This window comes from Capricornis sumatraensis, chromosome 10, assembly GCF_032405125.1.
Source record: "Capricornis sumatraensis isolate serow.1 chromosome 10, serow.2, whole genome shotgun sequence".
Lineage (NCBI taxonomy): Eukaryota > Metazoa > Chordata > Mammalia > Artiodactyla > Bovidae > Capricornis > Capricornis sumatraensis.
Genome location: NC_091078.1, coordinates 19,805,350 through 19,828,812, shown reverse-complemented (window position 1 = coordinate 19,828,812; position 23,463 = coordinate 19,805,350). Strand labels below are relative to the sequence as shown.

Genomic DNA, 23,463 nt, shown 5'->3' with positions numbered 1-23,463 from the left:
CATTTTTTTTCTGGTTGATCATAATACAGTTAGGCAAGTAAGGGTAGACTGACTACAAGTAGAAAATGTTGCACATTTGTGATAGTCATGTATTGCTTAACTGACTGGAACAATTTACAGTTTACCTACCTTTTGTCCACTTCCCAAATGCTAAAATATAAATAATATTTTCTCTGCCTGTATCTCTGGATTGTGAAAATCATGATAACGTGTTTGGCAAAGCACTTTGAAAAGTGTGAAGGGATGAATAAGTGTAAACTAGTATCACTTGTACTAAAGGTTTGCTATTTAAAAAATGGAATTACCCTACAGTAGAATCTGATGTGTGGAAGCTGGGAAAACTGTTTCCCTAGGAGGCCAGATAGTCTACCCCAACTATATAACATAGGTTGATGTGAGGATTTAACAAAATAAGTATTTTTAGGTTACTGTATAAATAAATGTTCTAAACCTCTCTTTTTTTTTTAGGTTGTTAATGCAATCTCAGCTTAATTAATTTAAAATATTTTCACCTGTAAAATTAGTGATTGATAGTAGCATTTCAGCAGGCATCTAATTCAATCTCCTTTGCAGCATAGTAATTTCTCTGCTGTCACCCTTGAAATACAGTCATCTAAGCCTTACTTGAGCACTTTCAGTGACACAGAGGTGGTACTTTTGTCAGGCAACCCCTTTTCTTATTCTAATTATTAGGAAGTTCTTGTATAAATTCCACTGAAATCTGTTTGCCTCACTTCCCACTGACTTTAGTTATGCCACCTAGAATGAAATACATGTAATTTGTTCTCCCTAGAAATCATCTTCAAGCTAAAGGTTATCCGAGGCTCCTTTAGTCATTCACATAAAAGCATGATGATCTGGCCCTTGCAGTACTGGTTATCTTTCAGCTAAAAGATACCTTTTGGCTGCTCACTATTAGATGTGCAGAATGGTTGTGAGTAAACCAAACAGAACATGGGTATCTAACAGTGGTCCGGTGGAGGATAGGGTGATGCCAGTCCTATGGCACCTTGCTTAGTCTTCTGCAGTATAATGGGAATATTGATTGCATTGTTTGACTTTATACTTTTTCTTGACACTATTAAACCATAAAAAGTTTGTGATCAACTAACCCACCTTCAAGTTCTTGCAACACTCAGTAGACCACTGCCTTGAGTGTTAGGACTTCAAGTTTCTTTTGCTCTGGGGGTATTTCTCTATCTAGAAAACAAATGTTAAACGTATGTTCAGTTTTGTTATCTTTCTTCCAGATGAAGTAAAGAAGATCTTAGACAAGTTTTACAAGAGGAAAGAAATTCAGAAACTGAGTGCTGATTATGGACTCGATGGTAAGACTAATACCATTTCCATTAGAGATACCTTATTGCTGCTTAGATTACAGCTTTTTCATTATTGTGTGGGACCTTGTGTGGCCTGAACATAAGTTCATAGTTGTAATATAGAGAATGTCCCTGTCTTTTGCCTCTGTCCGGGTAAAGGTGAGCCAGACACATGGCAAAGGAGCTGTGTGTTCAGCTTTCCTTCATGCTGTACTAGAATTTCAGTTTTAGCCCAGATCATAACAAACCAGGTGTACTACAAGAAAGGAAAAAGACACTTTGATGAGTTAGGTGTGATGTGTGTATGTACTTTTTAAAAGGAGAAAATGAAAACTAAGTCCTACCTGTTTTGATTTTGTGTTTCCCACAGCTCGTCTCTTCCACCAAGCTTTCATAAGCTTTCGAAATTATATCATGCAGTCTCATTCTCTGGATGTGGACATTCACATTATTTTGAATGATATTTGCTTCAGTGCAGGCAAGTATTTAGACTTTTTAAAATCCTTTCAACATACTTGCTGTTTCTTTTGTTTTTTTTTCTGTAGTTAGCTTATTTGCTTTAGAATAAGCCCTGTTAACATCCTCTAAATAATTCAGTGCTGTCATAGGAGGCCTTCTAGGTCTTTTTGCTTTATAGTAGGCCTGGGTTGGTTATTAAGTCACCCATGTGTCTTAGACTGGAGGAAGACTGGGACCACAATCTGTCAGCATCTGCTCTTCACTAGTATAGGCCTCGGTAGAATGAACTCTCACACAAGGTAGAATTAATACAATACAGATTCCATCTGTTTTTGCCACTGACTTCTTTGTCCTTCATACTTTGACAGACCGCTTGCTGTAAAAGAAAAAAAAAAGGAGAAATAATCATTATTTTATTCCTATGGGCAGTTTAACTTTGGTTATGTTTTTATGTATTTGACTGTTAGACCATTGCCCTGGGCCAGGCAGTGAGGTAGAACCGGGACACAAAGCAGAATGGAACTCAGCCCACCCTCATCAAAGCCATAAGGTGTGGTGACTTCTTGCTGAGAAGTCAATTCACTTTCACATTTTGTTTCTCAGTGGTATCTGTAGTTTAAAAAATACTTGCATCTGGGTCCCGTATTTTGCTTCGGTAACCATGGAGCCTTCTTGCTAATGTATATTCCCAGGTGTTTTGTTTTGTTTTTTGCTGTCCGTGATCCCACCTTCCCAACCAGGAATAGATCCCAGGGCACTGGCAGTGTGAGCACTGGGTCTGAAGCACTGGACTCTCAGGGAGGTACCCCCAGGTTCTTTGTTTTTAATTTAACTTTCATCAGTGCTGATCTTTACCTGGTGCATTGAAGAAGTGGAACATGGTTGCTGACAGCCAAACTTTGCTGCTTTCCTAGAAAATACAAGTGAAATAAGGAAGAAAACAGAAGGCAAAGCAGGATCTCAGGAAAGGATAGCATTCCTTGTTCTAGGGTTTACCTTTTTTTCCTGACAACGTCCCCTTAACTTAGCTCACTAAGAATAAAGCTTTCATTAAGTTCAGTTGTGAATAACATTTAGATTGCACAGATTAATGCAGTGTTTTATTTTCCAGCTCATGTGGATGACTTATTTCCATTTTTCTTGAGACATGCAAAACAAATATTTCCTGTGTTGGAATGTAAGGATGATCTACGAAAAATCAGTGACCTAAGAATACCACCTAACTGGTTAGTTTCTTTATTGTGGATTTGAAATTTTCAGTTTCTGATCTTGGGAGATTAGTGATCACTATATATATGTTTTAGTGTATACTAGATGATAAATCAAGTAGTCTAGATTGTTTTCTCTAGAAAAATACACAATTAGTTTTGGCAGGCAGTTAGCTGGTATCTCCTCCTAAATCCTAATCAAGCTTGGTTTAAGGTTTTATTAGGGCAGATCTAAAGTAGGTCTTTAGGTTGTCCTTACAATTCAAGTGTGACCTTTCTGGTGTCTCAACTGAATATGCTGTTAATAAGTTCTCTCCACCACCGCTGTGCCTGGAACTCTAACATCTCCTAGCACTTTGCCATTTCTTTGAGACTTTCTACTTAAACTCTTAGCAAGCTGTCCTCTGCTAGGCCCTGCATGTGTTCAGTCCAGCCGTTGGTCAGGGACCCAAGGAACCCCCACATAGACTTACAAAGCTCCCTCTCTATTGCACCTTTCTTCTCTTCCACACTCAGGCCTTCAGATTCCAGTTGCTTCAGCAGCTTTAATCTTGATCTCTACTGCTAAGCTCGGTGGGACTATTTTAACTTGCTTGGGTTCCACCTCCCTGTGCCCTCTTGGGGTCCGTAGGGCTCATCTCAAGTGTTTCTTTCTTTGGGAGCTTATAGTCCTGCACTGCCTCTTGCCCATTCACCAGGGAGCTGCTATATATATTTTGTCCAGTTTTGTAGTTATCATAATAGGTCAAGTCCAGTACCATTCATCATGGCCAGAAGCAGAAGATTCAGTCATTTTATTGTATATGCTAAAATTCAGAAGCCTGGGAATATTTACTTCTAGGGCATATATAGAGAATGTGAAAATAATGTGAACATGTCTCTGGAGCTGATAGCAGTTTAAATTTATTTTAAGTAACTCTTGGGGAAAAGGAATTTGTACAATGGCAAGAATATCCAAGAAATTAATTTGCATTTGGGTTTTTCGGTCCTCTAGTTAGTAAATGCCATTCTTGGAAAGCAGTCATTCTGGTGTGGACATGAAACTCACCATTTAATTTAGTTTTTCAAAGATGCTATTTTGTGAATGTTAAGGGGATGTTTCATTGGAAGTTTTTTCAGTTAATACCTTTGCCAGGATTTGGAGGTTAATGGAATTAAGCAGTTTATCTACTCATGTTTTAGGTACCCAGAAGCTAGAGCCATACGTCGGAAGATAATATTCCATTCAGGTCCCACAAACAGTGGAAAGACTTATCATGCAATCCAGAAATACTTGTCAGCAAAATCTGGAGTGTATTGTGGCCCTTTAAAACTACTGGCACATGAGATCTTCGAAAAGAGTAATGCTGCTGTTAGTATATTGCCAAATATTCTCTTTTTCTTGCTAATTTGGGGGAAAGAGTGAACCGGGCAGAGGGAGAGGGTGTGTGTAGTACTAATTTACTATTAACAAAAAGTGCCATATTTCATTGCCTTTAACTTAAGGCCATCAATTGTAAGATGTACTATTATTTTATGCAAAATTGAGAAAGATGCTGATGCTGCCAACTGAATTCTGACGTGCCACCCATTGTTAAGAGATACCCTGGTTTCAGAGATACTAAAATGTGAAAAAATATATTAGAATGAGTGAAATACAATATTATAGAATATTTCACATATACAGAGAAATGAAGGCGTAACATTCAAATAACTTGAGTCCCCTACCCAGCTCCCGTCAGATTCTAACATTTTGCCATACTTACTTATTTTTTTAACTTTTTTAAGAAATAAAATATTGGGGAATTTCCTAGTGGTCCTGTGGTTAGGACTCCATGCTTTCACTGCCGTGGGCCTGGGTTCAACCCCTGGTTAGAACTAAGATCCCACAAGGTGTGTGGCATGACCAGAAAAAAAAAAGCATTAAATAAAATATTGATATAGATGAAACTCCCTCTGAACCCCTCCTTTACCCCCTGAGAGGTACCCACTACTCTGATGTGTTCAATTTACCTTTTTTTTTTTAATGATCAAACCTTTGATGTGATTGCTAGAACTAATGATAAAGACTGAAGCCAGCTTTCCAACCTGAAAAGGACTGAATGCTCTGTGGTCTGAGGCACCATTTCAGAAACGGGGCCACATTTTGGATCATTGTTTTATTATGACTTTATAATGTGAGATTAACCAGTTTTGTAGGTAGTTTGCATCATGTTCTGGATAATTTGTATAATTTGCATACATAATACCTTCTTTCTTATAACTACTTAGAAGTATTTCTGCAAAACAAAGACTTTCTTTTACAAAACGTCAGGATGTTCATGTAAAGCAGGACATTTAATATTGATAGAATGCCGCTATTTAATCCGCTGTCCATACTCAAATTTTGCCAGTTGTTCGGTAACACCACCACTGCTCCACTTCCGCTCCCCCTGTGCCCCCGCCACCTCCAGCGTTCTGTTCAGGGTCTCCTGCTGTATTTTATTGTCATTTCTCCATTAATCTGGGACAATCCCTCAGTCTTTGTGTTTCATAACTTGTACAGTTGGGAAGATTACAGGTCATTCGTGTTGGAAGCTGTCACTCAGTTTGGATGTCTGATGTATCCTCATTAGTTTCAGGCCGTTAGGGAGACCAGCTGTTGCAGTTTGCCTGGACTTTCCCAGATTTATTACCAAATGGTCTTTGTCCTGAGTTATCCCTCGGTTCTGAGTGGATTGGGGTAGTTGGCTACTCACATATATAACATAGCACTGATATGAGTCCTTCTCAAAGAAATATCTTAGGAGGTCTTTATGTTCTTAAATGTTGTTCATAATGTTTTTCTTGAACATAGAAACAATTTCATTTTAATAAACTAAAATAGTACAGGAACTGTTGACATAATACAAAGTTTGGTTATTTATTTATTCAGCTGTGCCATTGCCTTAGTCCGGAAGGCTCTTGTTGCAGAGCATGAGCTCTAGGCACATGGGCTTCTTTCCTTGCAGGACTCAGACTCAGTAGTTGGGACTCAAGGGCCCTAGATCACCAGCTCAGTTGCTCCATGGCGTGTGGAATCTTCTTGGACCAGGGATCGAACCTTTGTCCCCTGCATTGGCAGGCAGACTCCCATTGAGTGTGCCACCAAGAAAGTTCAGTACAAAGTTGAAAAAATAAAAGTGCTTCAGTTGCTTTTGTTACCTGAGAATTTAGCTGATTTGAGATGTTCAAGTGTACATAGTTTATATGAAAGTGGCTTTTATTTTTTATTAAAAGTTTTTTTAGAGGATTGGGAATATTTGTTTCAAGTACTAGACAAATAAATTTGATATAATGGAAGGAAGTGAAAAGAAAAACAAGTGCAAGCGTTAATCACTCATTCGGGTCCAACCCTTTTCGACACCGTGGACTGTAGCCTGCCAGGCTCCTCTGTCCTTGGAATTCTGCAGGCAAGAATACTGGAGTGGGTAGCTATTCCCTTCTCTAGAGGATCTTTCCGACCTAGTCTATTAAATACTTTATATTTAATAGAAGGAATAGTCTATTAAACATCCGAATCTTCTTTTTGCTATAGTTTTCAAGGTGGAGATAAATCCAGTTTTCTTTTTGTCGTCCTAGGGGGTGCCATGTGACTTGGTAACAGGTGAAGAGCGTGTTACAGTAGACCCAGACGGTAAACAGGCTGCCCATGTTGCTTGTACTGTTGAGATGTGCAGTGTTACAACTCCTTGTATGTATATACTATTTTAAAACTTTATGGTTCAGTATTTTTTATTTTAAAATACAGATGAACATGTGGAATGTGTTTTTTATTGTGAAAAAAATTTGTAACTGAGGCAGAGACTAGTAACAGCAAATACCCAGTATTTAACTGCTACTTAAAAATGCCAAACTTTCCATCATGTTTGCTTTTGAATTTTCTCTCCCTTTTTCTCTTAAAAGAACTGAAATTTTAACAGATATGAATTTTCCTTTGTGTCACTCCACAGTTCAGTTCGTCTCCCCTCTGTGATCCAGTTGCTGTCAAATATTTGGTGTATAACTTTCTTGTCTTTTTTGGCGTCACTATTATATATTACCTATCAATGCTATAGTTTGTGTGTTTTAAAATGTTTACATGACAATCATATTGTATTATTGCTCTACAACTTGCTTTTTTTTCTACACATGTATTTAGATCTAGTCTTGTTTACATGTATATGTATCATAAATATATATATATCACATATATTCACTGAAACTGTTACATAGTATTCCATATTATGACTAAGTGTATTTATTCCTTATTCTTCTATTAAATAGTATTTAGGTTGTTTTAAAGTTTTTCACTATTATATATAGTACCACAATGAACTTCTGTATAAGTATGGTAGTTTTGAAAACATTTAAAATGAAAATTAACTTTTTCCTTACTATATAGACAATCATTCCTTCATTATAGAAAATATAAAAATAAATGCAAAGAGAAAAAAAAATATTAATCTCCCAATTCCATCCATCCAGAATCAATAAGTATTAACCCTGTGGTATGTATTTTCTAGGTTGTGTTCGTATGCATATGCTTACATGTACATTGTGGGTGTGTATATTAAAATAGGGATTATACATTATGTACTGTTTAGTATCTTGCTTTTTTCATTTTAATAATCTTAACTTTCTGAGTAAATGGATAGTTTTTAAAAATCAATTTATTCTAAAAGTAATACATTATAAATATTAAAATAGCGCTTATAAATTAAAACTCCCTCTTCTGCCCCCTCTTTTCTAACCTTATTTGTATACACTCAGATATACTAAGTAATTTTTAATCTAATGGTTTTTCAGAAAAAAATTAGCTTTCTTTTGTTTCCTTAGTGTCATTCTGGGCATATTAAATTTTTCTTTAAAACATGTTCCTTTCAAATCTTTGGTATTTTGGGAAGAGAACTAAAATATAATTTATGTGACTGAGAAGGCAATGGCACCCAACTCCAGTACTCTTGCCTGGAAAATCCCATGGGCGGAGGAGCCTGGTAGGCTGTAGTCCATGAGGTCGCTAAGAGTCGGACACAACTGAACGACTTCACTTTGACTTTTCACTTTCATGCACTGGAGAAGGAAATGGCAACCCACTCCAGTGTTCTTGCCTGGAGAATCCCAGGGACGGGGGAGCCTGGTGGGCTGCCATCTCTGGGGTCGCACAGAGTTGGACACGACTGAAGTGACTTAACAGCAGCAGCAGCAGCAGAAAGAATAAGATAATATGGTTGGAAGCATTTTGGCATTAGAAAATAAAATGAGGCTTTTTTTTTTAGCCATAATAATGAACTTTAAAACCCCAAAGAATGAGCCGAGCTGTAGCTCAGGGAATTACACTTTCCACTCCACTTCTCCTAACACCCATATGGATTCCTTAGGTGCTTCGTTTACAGCGGCTTATCTATTCCCTGGCAGTCCAGTGGTTAGGACACCACACTTCACTGCCCAGGGTATGGGTTCAGTTCTTGTTCAAGGAACTAAGATCCTGCAAGCCGGATGGTGCTGCCAAAATTTTTTTTAATTAATCATTTATTTGGCTGCATTGGCTCTTAACTGTGTCACATGGGGTCTTTGAGCTTTAGTGTGGCACGTGAACTGTTAGGTGCAGCATGTGGGATCTAGTTTCCTGACCATGGACTGAACTCGAGCCCCCTGCTTTGGGAGCACAGAGTTTTAGCCACTGGACCACCAGGGAAGTTGCCCACCCCCCCCCCCCCAATTTTTTTTTAAAATTAAAAATACAAGTATGAGATTTTTTAAAAAAAGGAAATGTAAGTTATGATGACACTTAGTGGGTGTATTGTGAGGATTAAATGAGTTGTAGTTGTAAAGCGCTTAGAACAAGCCTGCCAGCAAAGAAGCACGTAGTAAGTAATGGTGATGATTATGGTGATGTTGAAAGCTTGAATTTTGATATTGTGATTTGTTTATAATACTATTGAAGTAGATTGTCTTGCTCACAATAACTTTCTATTTTAAGATGAAGTGGCCGTGATTGACGAAATTCAGATGATTAAAGATCCAGCCAGAGGATGGGCCTGGACCAGGGCACTACTAGGTTGGTGGTTAATACTGTAAAATCTGTGCTTTGTGACATCTGCACTGGAAGGCATTTATGTGCTTGGCACTGCCAAATAGAGCCAGCTAGACCCTGTCTTGACACAAATGAAACAAAAAAGTCAGCTAGGTGTGAATTTTAATTTTCTAAATATTTTAATTATTGGTCTTTTTTTTCTATTATAAAAGCATAATCATTTAATAAAAGTGTCCAAATCTTACCATATTTACACAACCACTATTAACATTTTGGTGTTTCGTGACAATCTTCTTTCTCATTTTTATGGTGTTTTGTGAATATATATAAATTTTGTATCTTGCTTTTTTTTTTCAGTGCTTTTTCATAGACTTTTTTTCATAACACATATTAATGTTGTGTATTATCCATTGAAGAGCTGTGCTATAGTCGTCCCTCGGTATCTGTCCTCTGCAAATGCTCAAATCCCTTCCAGGTGGATGGGTTCTGCATGCATGAATTCAACCAGTGGTCCACCCCTGGTTGAATCTGCAATGTGAAACCTGTGGATGTGGGAAACCAGTTGTAATTTGTTGAGCATTTTTCAAAGAGGTGAACATTTTTCCCTATTATTAGTGATGCAATTTAAAAATCTTTGTAGCCATAACTTCTTATTTATTATTTCTTTAAGATAGACTCCTGGAAGTGGACTTCTTGAAGTCCACAGACATGAATGAACATTTCTCCTGCTTGATCTTTGGAGTGAATTTTTGATCAGCATGTTGTAGGGCAAGTGTTTTCAAATTTAAAAACAAATAGGTGAACTCTTTCTTTAAACCAAGAGTGTACACTAAAACCTGTAATATAAAATAGATGAAAGTGTATATGTTAAGTGGTAAGGATCTTGGAGTTTCTTGTACCCACCAGCCCCTAACCCCCACCCCCAAGTCACCTCAGTGATTTCATGGAGCCTGATTTGAAAAGAAAAGTATAGGTCAGTACTAACCATCAAAATGCCAGATTCTAGTTCAGACTGGCTTCACCATCTAGTAGACTCAAAACCTTGGCCGCAGCAGTTTAAAAACACCAAGATTTATAAAAATGGTGATAATTTTTGCCCACTAGAAGATTTTTGTTTTCAGGGTTGAATCACAGAGATCGCATTTATGATAACCCTTCTTAAAGTTGTAAAGCAGTAGGTAAGCAAAGTATTTTGGGTATGTGAAGTATTACATATTTACTTTTGTATCTTTAAAATAAAAAAAAATCCCAATTTTGCATTAAACAGGACTCTGTGCTGAAGAAATCCATTTGTGTGGAGAATCTGCTGCAATTGATCTGGTTACCGAGCTTATGTACACAACTGGGGAGGATGTGGAGGTACTCAATTATATGGCTTGTTCTCAAGGTGGCATAGCAAATAGCCAGAGTACCCAGGCAGTGGCTTCATAGGCCCTAGATGATGGCAAAGTCAGAACTTGAAAGATTAGCTTCATTTCCCTGTAGTTGACTAGATCATGCATAGTTGGTTGGACCTCATGATCTAAAGTTCTGACCGAGTGGCTCTCACACCCTAAGTCTTCAAAAGTCCAAGCAGATTCCTTAACCTTTTCTTGACAGAACCTTTTGGAATTTGAAAAAATCTCTTTAGAATTAAATAAATCTGGAATGTCAGAAATTTGAGGCTCAGCAAAAGTTTGTCATTTTCAAAGTCTCAAATGTCAGATACTGGGGACTCTGATACACAGCTAATTGCTAGAGATAGTTTGTATTCTTTTTTCACAGTCCTAAAATAGGAAGCAACTCATTTCTGCTTAATCCTACTTTTTGCTTTCTTTACCAGACTTCTATAATAAAATGAAATATTTAAAAACTGGTCCATTAGTTTTGTACTCAGCTTTCAAGGAGAGATAGTGGAGTATAGTGGAAGAAATTCTGGGTTTCAGTCTTGGTTTTGCTGTTAACTCACTTTGTGTTTTTAGGCAAATCACAGAAGGCTACAGCCAGAAAAATCCTCATCAGACCTGATCTTTTCTTTCTTTTTTTTTTTTTTTTGGCTTGGTCACTTATTAGACTCTATTTTGCTTTTTCATAAAATGGAAGTAACAGTTAATAACTGTTCTGAACTTAGCAAGTTCCTATACAAATCAAATATATATGAAAGTGCTTTGAAAATTTGTGAAATCCTCTGTAACATTTTACTAATTTAGAAATACCAATGAGAACTGATGGTAACACTTATAATATCAAAATAAATGTTTTTCTGTATTTTCTCTTGAAAATGTTGGAACTTGTCTAACTTTAGCAGTTTTTAGCTACTTGACTGCTTTGTGAGTTTTTCACAATGGTTAGTCATAAGAAGTTCCGTCAGGTATGCTATTTTACAGTATCATGTCCTTTATTGTAGGTTCGAACCTATAAAAGGCTTACCCCCATTTCTGTGCTGGATCACGCGCTAGAATCTTTAGACAACCTTCGGCCCGGGGACTGCATTGTTTGTTTTAGCAAGAATGATATTTATTCTGTGAGTCGACAGATTGAAATTCGGGGATTGGAATCAGCTGTTATATATGGCAGTCTCCCTCCTGGTAATTATTGACTTTCCTCATGATAGGATATGAAGTCTCTTGTTTTTGCCACGTATTTTGAAATACATAAAGAAAACACCGTAAGATACTGAGTTAAGTTGCTTGGTGTATAATTTGTAACAGGTCATATAAAGTACATACTTCTCTAGTCATCTTTATGGTGATAGAAGTATTTTGATTATCTATAGCTCTTGTTAATTGTTGCTATTAGTAGACTGTATTTTAAATGTTGAGCTGATGATTTTCTTACAGAAATGTCATTAAAATATGATCCTGGTAATATTCCTAAAATATTACCGGAAATCTATTAAAAGTGTCCTCAAAAATGATATAGCTAGTGTGGTAGGGGACTGTGTTGCTCTTTGTGAGGTTATTTAGAGGAATAGAAATGAAAGGATAAGTGACTATTTGAGAATAAAAAGAAATAAGTTTGAAACAGTGAGAGTTTTATCCATAAAACAGACAATAAGAGGTGAGGGTTTCCAAGACACTACAAGATACTCCTTAGTGTGATGTAGTAAAAGACAGAGAACATTAATTTAATGTAAACTGTTCTTATTTTAGGGACCAAACTTGCTCAAGCAAAAAAGTTTAATGATCCTGATGATCCATGCAAAATCCTGGTTGCTACAGATGCAATTGGCATGGGACTTAATTTGTAAGTAATTTGTTTTTAATAATCGAGGATATTCAGTGGGTTAGATAGCAATTTAAACACTTCTCAATGTCATTAGAATGACCAAACTCTTTGGCTTTAGGTGAATGGGTATTGTAGTATAGATCCTAGATTTATCTTGCTCACACCTGAAGAAATAAAATTAAAATATCACATACACTTGGACTTTTGAGTGCTGCTCCCTACCACTGCTAACCTATTATGTTCAGTTCAATTCAGTTCAGTCTCTCAGTTGTGTCCAACTCTTTGCGACTCCATGGACTGCAGTACGCTAGGCCTCCCTATCCATCACCAACTCCCAGAGTTTACTCAAACTCTTGTCCATTGAGTTGGTAATGCCATCCACCTGTCTCATCCTCTGTTGTCCCCTTCTCCCGCCTTCGATCTTTCCCAGCATCAGGGTCTTTTCCAGTGAGTCAGTTCTTTGCATCAGGTGGCCAAAGTATTGAAGTTTCAGCTTCAGCATCAGTCCTTCCAATGAATATTCAGGATTGATTTCCTTTAGGATGGACTGGTTAGATCTCCTTGCAGTCCAAGGGACTCTCAAGAGTCTTCTCCAACACCACAGTTCAAAAGCATCAATTCTTTGGCGCTCAGCTTTCCTAATAGTCCAACTCTCACATCCATACATGACCACAGGAAAAACCATAACTATGACTAGATGGACCTTTATTGGCAAAGTAATGTCTCTGCTTTTAATATGCTATCTAGGTTGGTCATAACTTTTCTTCCAAGGAGCAAACGTCTTTTAATTTCATGGCTACAGTCACCATCTGCAGTGATTTTGGAGCCCCCAAAATAGAGTCTGTCACTGTTTCCCCTGTTTCCCCATCTATTTGCCATGAAGTGATAGGACCGGATGCCATGATCTTAGTTTTCTGAGTGCTGAGCTTTAAGCCAACTCTTTCACTCTCCTCTTTCACTTTCATCAAGAGGCTCTTTATTTCTTCTTCACTGTCTGCCATAAGTGTGGTGTCATCTGCATATCTGAGGTTATTGATATTTCTCCCGGCAGTCTTGATTCCAGCTTGTTCTTCCTCCAGCCCGGCATTTCTCATGGTGTACTCTGCATAGAAGTTAAATAAGCAGGGTGACAATATACAGCCTTGACATACTCATTCCCCAGTTTGGAACCAGCCTGTTTTTCCATGTCCGATTCTAACTGTTGCTTCCTGACCTGCATACAGATTTCTCAAGAGGCAGGTCAGGTGGTCTGGTATTCCCATCTCTTTCAGAATTTTCCACAGTTGGTTGTGATCCACACAGTCAAAGGCTTTGGCATAGTCAATAAAGCAGAAATAGATGTTTTTTTGGAACTCTCTTGCTTTTTCGATGATCCAGTGGATGTTGGCAATTTGATCTCTGGTTCCTCCGCCTTTTCTAAAACCAGCTTGAACATCTTGAAGTTCACAGTTCATGTACTGTTGAAGGCTGGCTTGGAGAATTTTGAGCATTACTTTGCTAGCGTGTGAGATGAGTGCAATTGTGTGGTAGTTTGAGCATTCTTTGGCTTTGCCTTTCTTTGGGATTGGAATGAAAACTGACCTTTTCCATTCCCGTGGCCACTGCTGAGTTTTCCAGATTTGCTGGCATATTGAGTACAGCAGTTTCACAGCATCATCTTTTAAGATTTGAAATAGCTCAACTGGAATTCTATCACATCCACTAGCTTTGTTTGTAGTGATGCTGCCTAAGGCCCACTTGACTTCACATTCCAGGATGTCTGGTTCTAGGTTGATGATCACACCATCCTGATTATCTGGGTTGTGAAGATCGTTTTTGTATAGTTCTGTGTATTTTTCTTCTTAATATCTTAAGATATCTGTATTTCTTCTTAATATCTTAAGATATCCGTATTTCTTTTTTAATATCTTAATACCTATTATGTTACCTCACTTTATTTTCAGTGTCTCAGTCGGCAAGTGTGTGTGCCTGTTAGGCATGTAGGGCCAGCCATTATCTTTAGGGGTTAACAATATTAAGCATAAATATTCCTCTGTGGGGATGAAAGCAGCTATACCTTTATGAATGAGCTATTCAAAGCCATTAATAGAAGCTAGCATTTAAAAGTAGCCTAAGAAGATCTTGTGTGGTTTTTTTGTAAAAAGAGTTATTTTTTAGAGCCTTCAGTTCAGTTCAGTTCAGTCGCTCAGTCGTGTCCGACTCTTTGCGACCCCATGAATTGCAGCACACCAGGCCTCCCTGTCCATCACCATCTCCCGGAGTTCACTCAGACTCACGTCCATCGAGTCCGTGATGCCATCCAGCCGTCTCATCCTAGGTCATCCCCTTCTCCTCCTGCCCCCAATCCCTCCCAGCATCAGAGTCTTTTCCAATGAGTCAACACTTCGCGTGAGGTGGCCAAAGTACTGGAGCTTCAGCTTTAGCATCATTCCTTCCAAAGAAATCCCAGGGTTGATCTCCTTTAGAATGGACTGGTTGGATCTCTTTGCAGTCCAAGGGACTCTCAAGAGTCTTCTCCAACACCACAGTTCAAAAGCATCAATTCTTTGGTGCTCAGCTTTCTTCACAGTCCAACTCTCACATCCATACATGACCACAGGAAAAACCATAGCCTTGACTAGACAGATCTTAGTCAGCAAAGTAATGTCTCTGCTTTTAATATGCTATCTAGGTTGGTCATAACTTTCCTTCTAAGGAGTAAGTGTCTTTTAATTTCATGGCTGCAGTCACCATCTGCAGTGATTTTGGAGCCCCAAAAAAATAAAGTCTGACACTGTTTCTACTGTTTCCCCATCTATTTCCCATAAAGTGATGGAACCGGATGCCATGATCTAAAATTTATGTTATTATACTTTTCACCCACTTTAAATGGATGCTTTGATGATTTTTAGTAAAAAATGCTACTTAAAGGGAAGAAAAATAATTACTGACAAACCCCTTTACCTTACTTTGTAAACAGTGGGCAATATTGCAAGTAGGCCTAACTAGAATTCGAGTGAGCCTTTGTACAATGAACCAAATGATGGATGACTTTTCAGACAGCAGCTCATGAGATCATCCTTATTTCTCTTTCAGGAGCATAAGAAGAATTATTTTTTACTCCCTTATGAAGCCAAGTATCAATGAAAAGGGAGAGAAAGAAATAGAACCAATCACCACCTCTCAAGCCTTGCAGATTGCTGGCAGAGCTGGTAGGTTCAGTTCAAAATTTAAAGAAGGAGAGGTTACAACAATGAATCGAGAAGACCTCAGTTTATTAAAGGAAATTTTGAATAGGCCTGTGGATCCTATAAAGGTAAGGTTCAATTAACATAATAATTAATTACCTCTTCTCTGTGAAGGACAGTCCTTCCTTCCTTCACTGCCTTTCCAGACTTTCACCTCAGATACCTGGAAACAAATAAGCCAAAGAAAATATTGTGCCATGAAAATCATGTCAAGAAAGCCCTGCTTCAGAACTTCCCTGATGGTCCAATGGCTAAGACTCCACGCTCCTGGTTCAGGGGGCCTGGGTTCGATCCCTGGTCAGGGAGCTAGATCCCACATGCTGCAACTAAGAAATCCCGCGTGTGGTAACTAAGACCCAGTGCAACCAAATAAATAAAAATATTTAAAATGAAAGAAAACCTTGCTTTATTGCTTTTGAGAGGCCTAAGAGAGTTCCCCTGGTTAGAGAATGGTATGCAAGTGAAAGATCCAGATTTTATAAATGTAGCAATAATGTAACAAGTTTAGTAAACCTGATTTTACCTTAATTCTTCCTGTAATATAACAGGTGGGGTTTGGGGCATGAGCAGGTGGGCATATAGCTTTGTTAGTAGTCTGAAAATTGCCAGAAACTTGACAGTAGAAGAAACCTTTGCATGTTGGTAAAAACAGCATTAAGCTATACAGCTTTGAACCATTAAGGACAAGGTTAAATTTTGGTTCGTGCAGTTAATGAGACAGAAGTGTATGAATTTTAAACAAATTATTACAATTTAAAGTTTGCCTGGAAAATTCACTTAAGGCTTATCTTACTTTTAGGGATCTGAGGTAAAAGGGTATATAAATGAGATAACATGAGGGAAAGTTCCTGGTGGAAAGCTGTGGATGGAATCATTTCTGTAGCTTTTGTTAAGAGTATAGCTGTGGGACTTCCCTGGTGGTTTGATGGCTAAGACTCAATGCAGTGGGGCCCAGATTCTATCCCAGGTCAGGGAACTACATCCCATGTGCTACCATTAAGACCTGATGTGGCCAAATAAATATATTTTTTTAAACGTTTAAAAAAAAAAATTGCAGCTGATAATCGACCTCCCATCTCCCTCCTGGGTACCTCCTTTTTTGTGTTTATTCTCTTCCTCCCTCTCATGATTCATCTCTCTCTTTTTTTCTCTTTGTTTTTCCCATTCTCTTTCTTTTTTTCTTTCTAATGCTTCAGTTGAGTTCAGTTCAGTTGCTCAGTCGTGTCCGACTCTTTGCGACCCCATGAATCGCAGCACGCCAGGCCTCCCTGTCCATCACCAACTCCCGGGGTTCACTCAAACTCACGTCCATCAAGTCGGTGATGCCATCCAGCCATCTCATCCTGGGTCATCCCCTTCTCCTCCTGCCCCCAATCCCTCCCAGCATCAGAGTCTTTTCCAGTGAGCCAACTCTTCGCATGAGGTGGCCAAAGTATTGGAGTTTCAGCTTTAGCATCATTCCTTCCAAAGAACACCCAGGGTTGATCTCCTTTAGGATGGACTGGTTGGATCTCCTTGAAGTCCAAGGGACTCTCAAGAGTCTTCTCCAACACCACAGTTCAAAAGCATCAATTCTTCGGCACTCAGCCTTCTTCACAGTCCAACTCTCACATCCATACATGACCACTGGAAAAACCATAGCCTTGACTAGACAGACCTTTGTTGGCAAAGTAATGTCTCTGCTTTTAATATGCTATCTAGGTTGGTCATAACTTTCCTTCTAAGGAGTAAGCGTATTTTAATTTCATGGCTGCAGTCATCATCTGCAGTGATTTTGGAGCCCCAAAAAACAAAGTCTGACACTGTTTCCATTGTTTCCCCATCTATTTCCCATGAAGTGATGGGAGCAGATGCCATGATCTTCGTTTTCTGAATGTTGAGCTTTAAGCCAACTGTTTCACTCTCTTCTTTCACTTTCATCAAGAGGCTTTTTAGTTCCTCCTCACTTTCTGCCATAAGGGTGGTGTCATCTGCATATCTGAGGTGATTGATATTTCTCCCGGCAATCTTGATTCCTGCTTGTGCTTCCTCCAGCCCAGCATTTCTCATGATGTACTCTGCATAGAAGTTAAATAAGCAGGGTGACAATATACATCCTTGATGTACTCCTTTTCCTATTTGGAACCAGTCTGTTGTTCCATGTCTAGTTCTAACTGTTGCTTCCTGACCTGCATACAGATTTCTCAAGAGGCAGGTCAGGTGGTCTGGTATTCCCATCTCTTTCAGAATTTTCCACAGTTTATTGTGATCCACACAGTCAAAGGCTTTGGCATAGTCAATAAAGCAGAAATAGATGTTTTTCTGGAACTCTCTTGCTTTTTCGGTGATCCAGTGGATGTTGGCAATTTGATCTCTGGTTCCTCTGCCTTTTCTAAAACCAGCTTGAACATCCAGAAGTTCACAGTTCATGTACTGTTGAAGCCTGGCTTGGAGAATTTTGAGCATTACTTTACTAGTGTTTGAGATGAGTGCAGTTGTGCAGTAGTTTGAGCATTCTTTGGCTTTGCCTTTCTTTGGGACTGAAATGAAAACTGACATTTTCCAGTCCTGTGGCCACTGCTGAGTTTTCCAAATTTGCTGGCATATTGAGTGCAGCACTTCCACAGCATCATCCTTCAGGATTTGAAATAGCTCAACAGGAATTCCATCAGCTCCACTAGTTTTGTTCATAGTGATGCTTTCTAAGGCCCACCTGACTTCACATTCCAGGATGTCTGGCTCTAACTGTGGGCAATTCTTGACATTATAAATATTCACGTAAAGAGATAACTGGCCTCCAATTTAGACATTTTCTCTTCTGTTTATATATGTCAATTTTATTGCCCTGGTTAAAGTGATTGGGTTTTCCTTTTTTGTTTTGTTCAGTGGAGAGAATTGAGACCCTGGAAAGTACTTGTGTATGTTATCAGATCACCACAGATTTTAGGAATATAAGTAAAATATAAGCCAAAAATTACTCAGTGGGTGTACTTGAATAGTTTTATTGAATTATCTCACCACCTTTCCTAGTTGATAATAAATGGCAAAATATGATGCTTGTCTCTGTTTTACTCAAATTCTTGTCCCTTAACTCATGTGACAAGGGCCTAACCCAAATATAGGACTTTATCTTGAAATAAGAAAACTTAATAAGCTTATGGTTGTTTTTTCTTTTACTCAAGGCAGCTGGTCTTCATCCAACTGCTGAACAGATTGAAATGTTTGCCTACCATCTCCCTGACACAACGCTTTCTAATCTCATTGTAAGTAGAAACTCCTAAATCTCTTTTCTAAAAAAGTCAGTATGTGATTTCCCCGGTGGTCCAGTGGTTAAGACTCTGTGCTCCCAGTGCAGGGGGCATGAGTTCAGTCCTTTGTTGGGAAAAATAAAAATATTTAAAAGGTGGTATGTCAGACAATTACTGGTTAGCATTTAGTCTGTTTTTGTGAAGTTGCTATTCATGAAGTTTATCTTGAAAGTGGAAACTTTCTCTCAGAAGTTTTAGGGCTTTTATCCTGAGGAGTTTTCTGAGTATTTCAGGTTGAGAAGGCTGGTAAGGACGTCTGTTAGCTTGAGGAGGCAGTGAATTAAGCAAGCCTTTCCAGACGTCTGTTAATGTATTAAAGTGATTGTCTTTTATAGACTTGAGTAGTTTATTCATGCCCGGCTAGGTAGTCCAGTAATTTAATGTATTTTTCCCCCCCAGGATATTTTTGTAGACTTTTCACAAGTTGATGGGCAGTATTTTGTCTGCAATATGGATGATTTTAAATTTTCTGCAGAGTTGATCCAGCATATTCCATTAAGTCTCCGAGTGAGGTATGTTTTCTGCACAGCCCCTATCAACAAGAAGCAGCCTTTCGTCTGTTCTTCACTGTTGCAGGTAAGCCTTTATCATTTTGATATTTTGAGTTGTTTCGGGTTGATGCATTTTCCCCAAACAATATTTTGTTAATCAGAATAAAGAAAGAAGAGAGTGTGCCCTCTAATATGAAATACGGTATAAGAACTTAATAAAACATGACTCTTGTTCTTTCAGATAATTTTTTTGGGGAAAGAAAATTCTTGCTTTGTATTTGGTTTTACGTGGTAGCCTTTTTGCAGAAGCTAAAATAAAAATAATTAAACATAATATTTTAAGAGAAAGGAGTCTTTGCCTGATGGTAGATACACTTTTTCCTTGTTGGTGTTGGGGAATGTATTCTGGAAGGGAAGGGGCTTAGGAGTCAGTAGTGGCAATAGTATTCAGTTCTCTTAACTGTCAAGGATGGCTGTTGTGTGAATTTGGTGCCAAGGTTCCAGCCCCTTTTCTTTTAACTCTTTTGGGTAGAGAGACAACTCTCTGACTTCTGATCCCAAGAGTCACCCAAACAAGGGGCTGGGCAGAGGCAGCAGAAGCTAAACTTCCAGTCTCTCTCCTTGTTCTCTGCAGTCTCTGGGCCATTGCTCCCCCTGTTGGCTCTGCGTGCTCTCCCTGCCCCACTAAGCCCAGAGGTTGTCTCTTTAATTTTCCTGATTCATTGTTGTCATTTCACTGCCATCTTTTTTTTATAGCTGTTAACATTCTGTGTATTAGCTTTGTTTGGATCAAATCTAAGTTTATGTTTTAAATTATTTAAAAATTATATAAACAATACACAAGTACTTTTTTGCACAAAATTAAAACATTAGAGAAGGTTAAATTGGGCTGCCACCAGGGTGGCATAACTGCTATTATCAGCTTTGCTATAATAGCTGATATCAATTATTATCCTTGCAGGCCTTTTCTGTTACATTTGCCTACGTACCCATAGGAGCAGAAATTCTAGTGTTTTGTTGGGTGGGTGTGTTCTCCCATAAATGCCATAATAAATTAGTCTGCAGCTTGTCTTTTTCCTTGAATATGTCTTAGAGGTGTTCCATGTCTGGGTATTTACCTAGGAAATATGTTTCTTAGAGCTGGTGTTGTGAGAGAGCTAACTAGCATAAGATTGAAGTTTATGGAACAAAGTCTTAAACTTAAAAGACCCGAGGACTTCCTTGGTGGTCCGGTGGTTAAGACTCTGTGCTGCCAGTACAGGGGGTGTGGGTTTGATCCCTGGTTGGGGAACTGATCTCACATGCTGTGCAGTGCTGCCAAAATATTAAAAACATAACAAAGAACTGACCTGGATGGAACTGGAGCCCATGGGCCTGACCCCATTTAAACCATCCTTCAAACTGCTCTCTAATAAAATAAAGGGCATGTTTCTAAGGAGTAAGGAGTCTGGGAGCCAATAGTTGCTTATGTGTTGTGTTTACAGGTTAAAATGTGAAATCTGGAGATTTTCCTTGATCTCCATTATTACTAAATAAAAGAGCTCAATTCTGCTAATGGTCTCTGATGCCCCTTAGAAAGTAGTTTAGGAACTGTTCCCTGGAGCTCCTTTAGGGCTGGCTGTTGGATGGGTCTTTCTCCCTCTCTGTCTCTGAGCAGCTCCATACCCACATACTGGGCTTCCACTAGTTGTTTGTGGCCTAAAATGTTAAACCACTGCTTTTGTAAGAGAACTGAGTTTTGGCATGTTCTGCTTATTAGCAAGTTAACGTGGTCACGTTTCCATTCTTCATGGCCATCTTACCTGGCATGTATTAAACAGCAGAATGAAGCAGACTGAACCTAATAAACTAGTAACATTATTTAACCACAGTTATTCGAAAACTACCCTGCACTTCTAAAGTTTTGACCTTGCTTAGGTTAAATATTTAGAGATAATTTTCCCTAATTAAGAAATGAACCTTTCAAAATCACCTTATCCTTGAAGCTAAAGATTGTAAACTTATGCTTGCTAGTTTTCTCATGGTTTTATTATCTCCTGTAGATATTGTGATGCATAATAGGATCTAACGTTGTTTGGGAGGCAGCATGATTTGAGTGTCTTGGGATTCAAGAAGGTGTGGTGATATGGTACTAAAGAAGCTGAATCACAGTGGTGACTTGGCCAGAACTCTATAACTGTACAGCTAGTGGAGAGGCAGAGTCTCTTTACTAGTTTGACTGGCTCATGGCCAACCTTGCACCAAGTCACCTTAAAGAGTTTCTTTTTCTTTTTCTGGCCATGCCACATGGCATAGGGGAACTTGGTTCCCTAGCCAGGGATCAAACCCAGCCCCCTTGCAGTGGAACCATGGAGTCTGAACCACTGGACTGCCAGGGAAATCCCTCAAAGACTTTTTAATATAATAAAGGATGGTATTGATAAAATACAAGCCCCTATTTAAGGATATAGGACTATTACCTGAAGGGACAGAAGTCTCTGGGTGCTGTCTGCCTGGAACTTGGAACTTAGAACATAAAATGTTCATAAATGTTAGCAGGCAGTCCCTGGAAAGTTAGTTCATAGGCGTTTTATTGCCTTGGTTTTGGAAAAAGAAGGAAATCATTCCTTTCAAAAACAAAACCCAAACTTTAAAGAGCATGAAATGTTCTTTAAAATATAGAAAAGTGTAAAGAAGGAGAGAAACCAGCCCGCCTATTGAGGTAACAGCCACAGTTAACATTTTGTTGTGCTGTCTTCTTTGGGGGGGGGTGGGGTCACAGACCAAAGTGAATTCGGATTCTTTTGCCAAATTCCTTTCTTCTGTCTTTCTCAGTTTGCCAGACAGTATAGCAGGAATGAGCCCCTAACCTTCTCATGGTTACGCCGATATATTAAATGGCCATTACTTCCACCTAAGAATATTAAAGACCTCATGGATCTTGAAGCTGTCCACGATGTCTTGGATCTTTACCTGTGGCTAAGGTACCAAAGTTTTCCATTATGCGCTTTCATTTTTCCAAGTAATAGGGCAAATCAGAAGTTTTTATGATGGTCTTTTACACTTTCAAATTAGGCACATACTTGCAAGGTGTTTTATTGTCCATTTAGGCAGTTGAGCCTGGTTTATACCCATTCCAAAAATGACTTAAGAGTTCTTATGATTCTAGTTAAGATAAGGAGGTGAGAGACTCTACTAGGCCCTCGCTATGCAAATAGTAGTCCCTGGACCAAAAGCATTGGTATTGATTGGGAGCTTGTTAAAAATAGAGAATACTGGGCCTACTCCAGCTTTAATAAAATTCTACATTTTAATAAAATTTCAAGGTGATTCATGTGTGTATCATGATTTAAGAGGGACTGCTGTAGATCAGTGATTCCCAAAGGAGGGGCATGTCCCACTAGGGGAGCAGATCAGAATCACTTAAGATAGGAGTAGTGAGCAACTCTCATAACAACATATTCCTTAGGTGTGCTGGGGGCAGGAGTAAAGGTTGAGCAAAGGCACTGGACACAGTTTGCAAAAACAGAATATTTGGAATTAATCAGTGTTAAGATTTAGTCACTTCATTGACAGTAGTCCAGCAACTGCCCTAAGAACTCTTCCTATCATGTAATGTGTTTTTTTTTCTTTCCAGCTACCGGTTTTTAGATATGTTTCCAGATGCCAGCCTGGTTCGAGATCTCCAGAAAGAACTAGATGGCATTATCCAAGATGGTGTACACAACATCACCAAACTGATTAAAATTTCAGAGACACATAAACTGCTGAATTTGCAGAACTTGTCAGCAGAGAGCCAGTCCCGTTTGTCAGGTGCAGCAAAGAGCCAAAGCAGAAGGAATCGGGGCCCCAAAGCTGTGGGGAGTAAAGCTGCTGAGCCACTCGGCCCTGATGCAGAAGAGAAGTCCCTTGCTTCCAGGTTGGTGCAGCAGGGACTCCTCACTGCAGACATGCTGAAACAGCTGGAAAGAGAGTGGATGACACAACAAACCGAGCAGGGCAAAGGAAGACTAGAAACTGGGACTTCCTTAAAAGGGACAAGAAGAAAGAAGAAAGAACCGGATTCAGATTAGTTTAATTCTATTTTTACAAATAAAAATATTTTAAGCTCCTTTTTTCTTTATATGCATTTACTGCCTGCCTATGGTATTGTGGCTATCTTTTACTGCGTTTTTTGGCTAAGAAAAATGAACTCTTAAAGATAACTAAACTATTTGTTTCATGTCTTAGAGGTTTATTCAAAGCTTTATTTAGTGGCCATTTGTAGTATAGC

At 38.7% G+C, this 23,463-nt stretch overlaps 1 protein-coding gene across 1 annotated transcript; it reads left to right on the top strand.

The window, feature by feature from the left end:
* The first annotated feature begins 1,250 nt into the window (after positions 1 to 1,250).
* On the top strand, positions 1,251 to 23,263 carry SUPV3L1 (Suv3 like RNA helicase). Its single transcript, XM_068982536.1, has 14 exons — positions 1,251 to 1,328; positions 1,690 to 1,797; positions 2,890 to 3,004; positions 4,169 to 4,337; positions 6,566 to 6,677; positions 8,946 to 9,023; positions 10,267 to 10,358; positions 11,386 to 11,566; positions 12,131 to 12,224; positions 15,282 to 15,501; positions 18,595 to 18,675; positions 19,120 to 19,296; positions 22,026 to 22,174; positions 22,828 to 23,263. Exons 2-14 carry the CDS (start codon positions 1,734 to 1,736, stop codon positions 23,261 to 23,263), a joined length of 1,968 nt encoding a protein of 655 aa, XP_068838637.1. The 5' UTR covers positions 1,251 to 1,328; positions 1,690 to 1,733.
* The last annotated feature ends 200 nt before the right edge of the window (positions 23,264 to 23,463 follow it).

Coding starts and splice junctions, on each gene's coding strand:
- SUPV3L1 (XM_068982536.1), top strand. CDS start 1,734: ATGCAGTCTCATTCTCTGGATGTGGACATTCACATTATTTTGAATGAT. Junction 11,567..12,130: donor ATATGGCAGTCTCCCTCCTG/GTAATTATTGAC, acceptor TTCTTATTTTAG/GGACCAAACTTGCTCAAGCA. Junction 12,225..15,281: donor ATTGGCATGGGACTTAATTT/GTAAGTAATTTG, acceptor TTTCTCTTTCAG/GAGCATAAGAAGAATTATTT.